Raw genomic sequence first — 11,138 nt, forward strand, 5'->3', positions numbered from 1 at the left:
TTCAAAGGAGTAATAGTATTAGCGTCCTCGTAAGCCAGGTTTGGGGTGGGGTGGGGGGTGCATTTATCTCCATCTTCAAAGTGGACATTGTAAGCAGTATGGTAAATGCATTCTTTTTCTTTTCAATGGTAAAAACAAATGTACTCCGTGTAAATGAGAATGACTTTGCCAGACCTCAACAGGTGAAAATTTCTGCCATCACTGTCTACTATTACTATCCCCATTTATAGATTGGGAAATTCAGGCACAGAGAGGTTAAGTAATTTACCAAGGTCACCCAGCTAGTAAGTGGTAAAGCCAGGATTGCAAACCCAGGTAATTTGGTTTGAGACTCTGTGGATCTAACCACTATGCTGGACCATAAATGAGGACTGGGAAGAAACTGGAAGAAAGAAAGCAGGAGATAATATGGTCTCCAATGCCAAGGACTAGAGAGTTTCTGGAGGTGGGAAGCCTGGAAAGCCTGGTTGCCTGAGAAGAAGCCATGAGAAACAGAAAATCCTTTACCTCTGGTGTGTGGGAAGGAGGGAGCTGACTCTCTAGTTTTGCAGGAGCAACTTCAATGGCTTTGTTGGCCGTTTGCTACCTACAGTGTGTTAAGGATGAATGGAAGGTGAGGACTGGAGTCAGATGGGAGGGCTTTCTTTCAAGTAGTTTAGCCTTGACGGGAAGGAAAGAGAGTGGCAGCTGGAGTGGGGCAAGGACCAGGGCAGCCACTACTCTATCCAAGTAAGTGCCTGCTGATGTGATCAGCCTCTTCCATGTCTCTGTGAGAAAAGGAATGTCCTCCTGCCTGGAGCTCTCAGGAAGCCCTACTTTCTTCAGAATTTTAGTGTCAATTTTATGTCAAGCTTACGTCAGAGCATGGTGGGAGCCTCAACAGCACCTTTACAGGATTGAAAGATTTAGTCTCATTGCTTAAGATACAGAGCCTGTCCCATCCTTTCTTTCTCCTCCCCCTAACTGCTTCCCTTGAGGGGCGGTAAGGGCTTGGTTGCTAATGGGTTAACTCGTGGACAACCACCGAGAGATGCTTCCTAGAGAGCCCAGGAAGCGGCATTGATTCCCACCGAACCTTCCTGTGCCCCAGCCGTAATTTTTCTCCAGCATCAGGCTAGTGTTCGCTCTTGACCAAGACATCTTTTGGGGATTTGGCAGTGGGGTGCAGAGGAGGGCGCTGCAAAGGCACGGATTGCAGCCGACAATCTATCAAGCTGCGCCGCAGGGGTGTCCTGGGACCCTGGACACGCGGAAGGGGACCACTGCAGTTTCACAGTCTGCACTATCAGACCTCTCATCCTTCAAGAATTTTCCGAAAAAATACTGCTCCCAACTAGAGAGAGGCCCAAGTACCGCCCTGGCCCAGGATGGCTAGGGAATCGAAGGAAAGCGCAGCCTTGGAAGCCCCGTCTGCAGAGGACCGGACCGGGATCCTGACGGTGAAGGTGGAGAAAGAGGAAGCTTCCGCCCTGGCTGCAGAGGCGGGCGCCCCTGGCAGCCCCGCTCCCGGCCTCGAGCACTTGCGCCAGCGCTTCCGAGGCTTCCGCTACCCGGAGGCTGAGGGACCCCGTGAGGCGTTGAGCCGGCTCCGGGAGCTGTGCCGGCTGTGGCTTCGGCCTGAGATGCACAGCAAGGAGCAGATCCTGGAGCTGCTGGTGCTCGAGCAGTTCCTGACCATCCTGCCAGGGGACCTGCAGAGCTGGGTGCGGGAGCAGCATCCGGAGAGCGGAGAGGAGGTGGTGGTGCTCTTGGAGTATTTGGAGAGGCAGTTGGATGAGCCAGTGCCACAGGTAGAGAGAGCAGGCTTAGTGTCTGAAAGCTGCGGTTTGTTTCTTCCTGAAATCTCAAGAGCAGAGTGAGGCGCTTTGCTTTAAGATCCGGGAGATCTCAGTCTCTTGTTGTACCTGTACCTGAACATCTTTGGGAATAAGGTGAAGTTCCTGGACTCCTGCCCGTAATGGTATTTTCAAATACATAAAGGACTAAAAAGAACACAATTGTATTGAAATACAGTTAAAGCATTAAATGTATGCTACAGTTATATATGTGCTTTTTAAAAGCAAAGATTTAGCCGCAGGCCTAATACCCTAGTATAATTCCAGGGTGGTGATGAATGACTGACAGCTTTTAAACCTGGTTGTAATGTGATTTGAAAACAGCTGCAGTTTCAGTTGATGACAGATTCCTGTGTGCTGTTTATAACATTTTGGTTTGCTGCTTCCATTCATAATTGTAGGAAATGCTAAGTTTTGCTTAGAAGGTAGTAAAAATAAAGTTATTTTTCCTATTCACATTTGTGGAATACCTGGGAGGGAGTCTGTGGACCACAAGTTAGAAACCCTTGGGTTCATTTTTATCTGCATCTTCCTGAATGTTGTATTAGACTAGTTTCCTTTTGCATTATCATCTGCCCTTCTGTGTTCCTTTCAACTGGTACAAAACCAGACCAAAAGCTTCTAACTGGTGACCAGGAGACCAGGGTTCTTGAGTTGGCATTAATGCTCTCAGCCCTGTAACAGAGAAGAATTATTTCAAGTCTCAGCTTCAGGCTTTTCATTCTTTATAAAAGATATGGGAAATTCTAAGCTGCCCATGAGCTAATGATTATGAAATTGATCTGAAATCCAACTAATTACAAATATCTGGAAGGAAACCTTCATTTATGAGGACAAACTATGTACCTGGCCCCCTGCGTTAGGTGTTTCATGGACTGGTTTTGTTTTGTTTTGTTTTTGTTTCTTTTTAGGGCCGCACCTGCAGCATATGAAAGTTCCTGGGCTAGGGGTTGAATGAGAGCTGCAGCTGCTGGCCTACACCACAGCCACAGCAATGTCAAATCTGAACCCCATCTGCAACCTACACCACAGCTCACAGCAATGCCGGATCCTTAATCCACTGAGCAAGGCCAGGGATTGAATCTTCATGGATACTAGTTGGGTTGTTACTGCTGAGCCACAGTAGGAACTCCTTCACACTGATCTTATTTGCTGGTCTCCAAACCCCTGTAAGCTAGAAATTATTATCCTCATTTTTCAAGTATATGAGTATTCTCTGAGAACTTAGCACCAATTCCCAAAGACTTTTCGTGAAGCATAAATGTATATAATGAAGAAGCACTAAGTAATGCTTACGCATTACTGAGCTCCCATCCTAGCACTGCTGCTCATCAGCTGAGCAATTTGCTTAAACAGTGTGCCTCATTTCCCCTCTACAGAAATACAGATAATAAAGATTAGCTCATAAGGTTGTTATCTGCATTAGGTGAGTTAATATTCATAAAGCTCTTATAAATAGTGGCTGGGAAATAGCACATAGAGAGTGTGATAAAAGTGTCTGATAAATAAATAAGAATGACTTCTAGGTCCCAGGTGATGACCAGGGGCAAGAACTGCTCAGCTGCAAGATGGCAGTATTGACGCCAGCTCAGAAGTCACGAAATGCCCAGTTTCAGCCAATGAAGGCTCTGCTCAAGCATGAATCTTTGGGACCCCAGTCCTCACCAGACAGAGGTAAGTGTTATCTTATGGGCAGTATAAATTCTTTTAAGGATTACCTAAAAGACAAATCTTTTTTTTTTTTTTTGTCTTTTTGCCATTTCTTGGGCCGCTCCCACGGCATATGGAGGTTCCCAGGCAAGGGGTCGAATCAGAGCCATAGACGCCAGCCTACGCCAGAGCCACAGCAATGCAGGATCCGAGCCGTGTCTGCAACCTACACCCCAGCTCACGGCAACACTGGATCGTTAACCCCCTGAGCAAGGTCAGGGATCGAACCCACAACCTCATGGTTCCCAGTCGGGTTCGTTAACTACTGAGCCACGACGGGAACTCCCTAAAAGACAAATCTTGAAAAGTGAGTTTATATGCCCATCACCAATCTACTTTACTTTGAGGCTGACACTAACAGGGAAATTTCAAACAATAATGGCAAGATTTCCATTCCTAACCAAACCTGGACATAGTAAATAAGACTGTTAAAATTGATGTTTGGGAAGAATTGATATTTTTTTTTTTAGCAACACAGTGATCTCCATTCATTTAACATGTTTTTGGAGGCTCCCTATGCGATAGCTAGTGTTGTAGGTACCAGTGGTAGCTTTGTCAGTAGGACAAATTTCTTCCTCCAGCGGAGCTTACATTCTAGTCAGGATGATAACAAATAAGTTAATAATATAACTTCAGATATTGGTAAGCGCTGTGAAGAATTTAAGGCAGAATGTATAAAGCCAGTCAGAATATTCCAGAAATTGTAGGACTTCTGCAAATCAAAGGGTATAAATCTTCTAAACTGGGTGGTCTGTAACTGGAATAGGATGACAATCACTCAGTAGGAAACTATTCTATGATCCCGAGTGTCCCCCATGTGGTGGGCAGATTTCCAAGGCAATAAACACTGGGACACACCAGCCAACATGAAATCTTTATTTCTCAACAGAGGTCCTAGCCTGACCTAACTTGTTTTCTGCCCCCTGCAAAGTTTACCTTTTTTAGGAAAACTTGGAGTTCCCTTTACTTCTCTGAATTTCAGCAAGTCCTATGTAAGCAGACTCCTATTTCTTCCTTTCCCGGCCCAGGCTTATCTGACTTTTCCTAGTCTTTTTGAGCTAAAGTAGAAAGCACCCGAAGAGCTACTAAAAAATTTTAACAACAGTAAAAATTCTCTTATCCCCTCTTAGCAAAATTCAGGATTAAAGACTTCAAATGGAATGCTTTGCTTTGTTTTTATGTTACTTCCATTTCCTAGGAAGGATCCTGCCCATTGCTTCTGTGTGTCTGTAGAGCACACCACATCTCTTTAGGCTCTAGATTTGAGCTGGCACGGATCGGGAATTTTGGAAAGTACTCTCAATAAACTTCTTCATGGGAATTTTTTTTTTTTTTGTCTTTTTGCTATTTCTTGGGCCGCTCCCGAGGCATATGGAGATTCCCAGGCTAGGGGTCTAATCAGAGCCGTAGCCACCAGCCTACACCAGAGCCACAGCAATGCGGGATCCGAGCCGTGTCTGCAACCTACACCACAGCTCGCGGCAACACCGGATCGTTAACCCACTGAGCAAGGGCAGGGACCGAACCCACAACCTCATGGTTCCTAGTCAGATTCGTTAACCACTGCTCCACGACGGGAACTCCGAATTTTTTTTTTTTTTTTTAATGACCACACCCACAACATACGGATGTTCCCGGGCCAGGAATCAAACCCGAACCTCTGCATCAACCCAAGCCCTTACAGTTGGATTCTTAACCAGCTGTGCCACAGTGGAAACTCCCTTTGTGGGAATTTATTTATTCAGGGGCTTTTTGTTTGTTTTTTGATTTGGTGGCACGGTGGCATGTGGGAGTTCCCGGGCTAGGAATCAAACCCACGACACAGCAGCCACCCGAGCCTCTGCCCTGGTAATGCTGGATCCTTAACTCCCTGCACTACAAGGGAATTCCTAATGCAGTTTTTGAACTTGGACTCCAGGGGGCAGGGAGGCTGAATGCCAGGGTAGATCTCATCCAAAACTTTCCTTCTTAGCTCTCCAGGTTCCTAGGCTTGCCCTGGGAGGGTGCTGCAGAGAAGATGCAGTGGTAGCTGCCAAGCTCACCCAGGAGTCCCAGGTGAGCTGGAGCCCTTCTTTCCCCCAGCACCCAGCACTCTTCACTTCTGATGAAGAGTGCTGGGTGCTTCCCTTTCTCCCTATTCCTCCTCCACCCTCGTCCTAGAGCCATAGGGAGTTTGACTTCTCAGCTATCTCAAGGTTGCTTGTAATCTATATTAGTGTCTACTTAAGAGGATTTTCCTATTTCATTACTAGCTTGGAGGCTGTCTGTGCTTCCCTGCTCTTCTTCTCCCATCTGTTTGGTCACCTCCTTCATCAATGAGATTTTCTTCTTCAGCAAGGGAAATTTAGCAGATACACACTGAAGATTTTGTTGTGATGGTGATTTAGTTTTGTTTTTTAAATTGTCATAAACAATTGCTGTTAAGTGTGGAATATAAAGTCATGCCCTCTGCCCTCCAGGAACTTAAAACATGAAGGAACGGATAAGGCATGTCCTTTTAGTCTAAGGTTTATTTATTTATTTATTTATTTATTTGTCTTTTTGCCATTTCTAGGGCTGCTCCCATGGCATATGGAGGTTCCCAGGCTAGGGGTCGAATCGGAGCTGTAGCCGCCAGCCTACGCCAGAGCCACAGCAACGCCAGATCCAAGCCGCGTCTGCAACCTACACCACAGCTCACGGCAATGCCGATCCTTAACCCACTGAGCAAGGCCAGGGATCGAACCTGCAACCTCATGGTTCCTAGTCAGGTTCGTTAACCACTGAGCCACGACGGGAACTCCTTAGCCTAAGGTTTAATATTACATTTTGAACAACCTTTTCCTTTTCTTAACTTAGATTTTAATTTCTTACCCAGTCTTTCTTTCATGTTCTGCTTGAAGATCTCAGGCTTCTGTATTTGAGGCTCTATAGAATCTATTTTCCCTGGTTTTCCCCCACTTCAGACCTAGATTTCATTGTTTTGTAAAATCGTTAATATAAATACCCCCAAAATAAATAAATAAATAAATAAATAATAAATAAGCCCCCATCTCCACTTCGCCAAAGCAAACAAAAAATATTTTGAAAAGTTTGGATATGGTTCCATTCTTTCCACTGCTTTGGCCCTTGTTTTCAAACCTTTTCCTTTTAGACTGTTTAGATATTTATACGAAAGTACTTACCATAATGTGTATAATACTTCTTTCCATTAATTTTTTTTTTGACAAAGATGTTATTAGAGACTGGGTTAGGTAGGCATAAGTGTGCCATGTGCCATACTTGCTCTTTTTTAAAGAGTCCTGTGGGAGTTCCTGTCGTGGCTCAGTGCTAACAAACCCGACTAGTATCCCTGAGGACGTGGGTTCGATCCCTGGCCTCACTCAGTGGGTTAAGGATCCCACATTGCCGTGAGCTGTGGTGTCACAGACGCTGCTTGGATCCCACAGCTGCAGCTGTGATTTGACACCTAACCTGGGAACTTCCATATGCTGCACCTTAAAATAAATAAATTAATTAATTAACTAAAGAACTCCTGTAAAGGGGATGTTCCTTCCTTACGTGTACCCAGCTCTGGAAGTGATTTGGGGCAAGAGGAATTATGTGGGATTACTTATTGTTTCAGAGGCCGCTGAAAATGGAAGATGTGGCCCTGACCCTCAGTCCTGGGTGGACACAGCTGGATTCATCTCAGGTGAATTCGTACAGAGATGAAAGGCAGGAGAACTGTGGCAGCCTAATGGCCCTGGGTAAGATGGATGGGCACTGATTTCTCATAAAGTTTCTTGGCTTTCTTTGTGTTAGAACCTTTAAGGCTGTTAGAAACTGTTTGAACTATGTTTGGGTTTAGAACCATTGTTTCGGAATCCCAGCTACTAACCACCTATATGACTAGTGTATTAACCCTTCTGAGCCTTGCTTTTTTTTTTTTTTGTCTTTTTGCCTTTTCTAGGGCCGCACCCGCGGCATATGGAGGTTCCCAGGCTAGGGGTCTAATCGGAGCTGTAGCCACCAGCCTACACCAGAGCCACAGCAACATGGGATCCAAGCCATGTCTGCAACCTACACTACAGCTCACGGCAGCGCCGGATCCTTAACCCACTGAGCAAGATCAGGGATCGAACTCTCAACCTCATGGTTCCTTGTCAGGTTCGTTAACCACTGAGCCACGACGGAAACTCCGAGCCTTACTTTTTTATCTGTCCTGCCAGTGTACTGGTCAGTTTAAGTGGAATGAGGTAGGTATAGCCCTTAGTACATAGTAGATGCTCAGTTAATGTTGCTTTCTTTCCCTCCCTTCCTGTTGCCAACCCTGACAGAGGAGGAGAGCTGGGTCTCTCCGGGAAATGGGCCATGGGACTGTAGAGTGTGAGATCTAGATGTCACCTAGGGATTGATGGCAGAGCCTGGCCTTAGTGAGATGGTGCAGAGGTGCACAAGATTGCCTGACGCATCTGAGTTCACATAGCTCATTGGTAGCACAGTGGGGGCTCCAGCTCAGATCGCCCAACATTTATGCCACTTTGATTTAGCCAATCCTGCCACTGCCTGGGCACAGCCAGAGATGATGGCAGCTTTCACTGGTCAGTGCATTCTGACTCCCCACTTTCCCTGTTTCTCAAAGAACATTTTACAAGTCCTTTCACTTGCCATGCTTACTGTCACCTTCTGCTCTGCCCTTTACTAACTAATCCTAAGCATAAGACCCTCCTTTCTTAGAACGTAGAGCCCCTACCTGTATCCCCACCACCTTCCCTCCAATCCCTTCATTTACAGTTTGGACCCTTCTTCCAGGGGCCCCATTCTCATTCAGGCCTGCCCCCTCCCCAACACCCTTGTGCTCCCCCTTTATTCCAGTACCTAAGTCCTCATCCTCAGCATATATAGACCTCTATAATTCTTTCCTCCCTGGGCCTATCACAAAGCTTTCCTCTGTGGCCAGGCCTGATTGACAGTTGCTGGCCATTTGTTGTTTCAGGTGGTGAAATACAGACTAAGCTCAGGGACCTGCCTCCAGAGGAGGAACCTCCAGAACAGGAGCCTGGGCAGGTACCATGCCACCTGGGTGAAGCCATTGGCCAGATTCCCGTGTGTGCAGAAGCTGGTGAACAGGAGGGCAGGTTACAAAGAAAGCAGAAAGGTGCCACAGGGACGAGGCGGCACTATTGTCATGAATGTGGAAAGAGCTTTGCTCAGAGCTCAGGCCTGACTAAGCACAGGCGAATCCACACCGGGGAGAAACCCTATGAGTGTGAGGACTGCGGCAAGACCTTCATCGGGAGCTCTGCCCTCGTCATTCATCAGAGAGTCCACACTGGTGAGAAGCCATATGAGTGTGAAGAGTGCGGCAAGGTCTTCAGTCACAGTTCAAACCTCATCAAACACCAGAGAACTCACACTGGGGAGAAGCCCTACGAGTGCGATGACTGTGGGAAAACCTTTAGCCAGAGTTGCAGCCTCCTCGAACATCACAAAATCCACACCGGGGAGAAGCCGTACCAGTGCAACATGTGTGGCAAAGCCTTTAGGCGGAATTCACATCTCCTGAGACATCAGAGGATCCACGGCAATAAACACGTTCAGAATCCTGACCGTGGCGAGACCTGGGAGAGTCGGGATAGGATGGAGCACCAGTGGCAAAATGTCGAGGCTCCCGTGTCTTTTAAATGTAATGCGTGTGAGAGAAGCTTCACTAGGAATAGAAGCCTTATTGAACACCAGAAAATCCACACTGGTGAGAAACCCTATCCGTGTGATGCATGTGGAAAAGGTTTCACCCGACCTTCATATCTTGTTCAGCATCAGAGAAGCCACGTTGGGAAAAAAATCCTATCACCATGACCCGTGTCTTACGTGCCAGAGTTGGTGCTCATTCTTCATTGAACTGAAGCCACCCTGGAGCCCTTGCTGATTACAACACTGTGGGCTAGGCTTTATTTACCACCATACGTCAGCAGCTCTTTGTTGGAACATACAGAGTCGGGTTGAAATGAATTCTCTTCTGCGTCCTAGAAGGTGATTAAAAAACAAACAAACCCTTGTTTGATAGGAAGCAACAGGAGAGTTGGTCCGGAAGAGGTAGGACCTGAAATGGTTCTCCCCTTTTGGACTTAAACAGGCTTTTAGACTGGCTAATTAATCATACTGGGTCAGTGCGTTATGACATCTCCTGGGTGAACGGCTCTGATTTGGGGGGCTGCTGCTCTGACTGTTCATTTTGCCTCTTATGAACCCCTCACCACTTGGTTGGATCGATGATGTCTTATACCCCTCATTGTGCCTTGCATATAGGTGCTATCAACATTGATTAAACATACCAGTGAGACGACCTTAATAGCTCTGAGAATCTAATGTTGTCTAGTTTGCTGAGGACTTTCCAAGGCTATTGGTGTTTGTCCAGTTCTCTGAGGTTCTAGATTCTGGGTTAATCTTGTATAGTTTTTGTCAAGTACAGAAGATTATCAGAGTTGGAGTGAGGATTCCATATTTCTTCACGAGCATAATAGTAATAGTAAGAATGCCTTAAACAGATTCTTTATCATTAAGACACGGCGAGATTGCTCCTTCCATACAACTCCATTCTGTTGTCTATGTTAATTATATTAATTCACATTAATTTTACTACTCCTTAGGGGGAAACCTTTCACACTCAGGTAAGTAAAAATCAGTTTATCGAGCCAGATCAAAAGGATTATGAATCTGGACATACATCCTGTGATACTCAACAGCTTGTTTCTCACCTTTTGGTTATCTTGGGCCTAACCAAGTGCCCAGACACCGTCCATATCCCTCCCACTCGACCTAGGGCCAACTGTGCATCAAGGCTTATGCCAGCTTAAGCTTAAACTTCCTCCAGGTCAGATGATTCACACCCAATATTTATAACAAGTATCATTCATGTTTTCAAAACTGCCCTGTGGTTGAATCAAAGGCAGCCATACTAAGTATGGACAGTAGGAGGAAATACATCTTTTCAGAAACACATTGGGAATCCTGGGTATCTGACCAAACTGATTCCACAACAACCAAAGTATCAACATGTGAGATCAAGACTCTCAATAAGAATTTCATGATTCTCCTATTTTCACCCAGATCACCTTCTGCTAATTTCCTCAAAGACTGCTAACTTCTGAATGCCTTGCTCCAGCTCCCAGCTTTACCAGGCTGTGCCAAGAATGGATTGTTTCTCATGAAATCCTGGACTCTGTTTTTTTCAGTCACCAGCATATCATCTCTTCCGTTCTCAAGTACCCTCTCTGGATTACTGCTCTGAAGTACCCCAGGTGACTAGGGGCTTTGCAAACTGTAGGGCTCTCTCTTTATCACTTCCCTATGGTCTTTCATCACCTTGACTATCCCCTCATTGCAATCTAAGTTCAAACTTTAGCTTTTCTTCACTTAGTCTTGTCAAGCCTTTTAAAGTAACCATATTTTTATTACCTCCAGAGCTAGCCATCTCCTTTCCTCTCCTTATCTTTATTTTTCCTAAATATTTCCTGATAGCCATGATCTTAACACTGTTCTTTTTTTTTTTTTTTGTCTTTTTGCCTTTTCTAGGGCTGCTCCTGTGGCATATGGAGGTTCCCAGACCAGGGATCTAATTTGAGCTGTAGC

At 45.7% G+C, this 11,138-nt stretch overlaps 1 protein-coding gene across 1 annotated transcript; it reads left to right on the plus strand.

The window, feature by feature from the left end:
• The first annotated feature begins 1,061 nt into the window (after positions 1-1,061).
• Positions 1,062-9,858, plus strand: ZKSCAN4 (zinc finger with KRAB and SCAN domains 4). The gene is made up of 5 exons (XM_047796845.1): positions 1,062-1,790; positions 3,362-3,509; positions 5,518-5,600; positions 7,150-7,273; positions 8,503-9,858. The coding sequence occupies exons 1-5, from the start codon at positions 1,368-1,370 to the stop codon at positions 9,363-9,365; spliced, it is 1,641 nt and encodes a 546-aa protein (XP_047652801.1). The 5' UTR covers positions 1,062-1,367; the 3' UTR covers positions 9,366-9,858.
• Positions 9,859-11,138: the final 1,280 nt, after the last annotated feature.

Source organism: Phacochoerus africanus, chromosome 9 (genome assembly GCF_016906955.1).
Source record: "Phacochoerus africanus isolate WHEZ1 chromosome 9, ROS_Pafr_v1, whole genome shotgun sequence".
Lineage (NCBI taxonomy): Eukaryota > Metazoa > Chordata > Mammalia > Artiodactyla > Suidae > Phacochoerus > Phacochoerus africanus.

What these genes read in the sequence shown, in the direction of transcription:
- ZKSCAN4 (XM_047796845.1), top strand. Translation starts at nt 1,368, where the DNA reads ATGGCTAGGGAATCGAAGGAAAGCGCAGCCTTGGAAGCCCCGTCTGCA. An exon ending in TGGATGAGCCAGTGCCACAG is followed by an intron (nt 1,791 to 3,361) that starts GTAGAGAGAGCA and finishes AATGACTTCTAG; the next exon opens with GTCCCAGGTGATGACCAGGG. An exon ending in TGGCAGCCTAATGGCCCTGG is followed by an intron (nt 7,274 to 8,502) that starts GTAAGATGGATG and finishes TTGTTGTTTCAG; the next exon opens with GTGGTGAAATACAGACTAAG.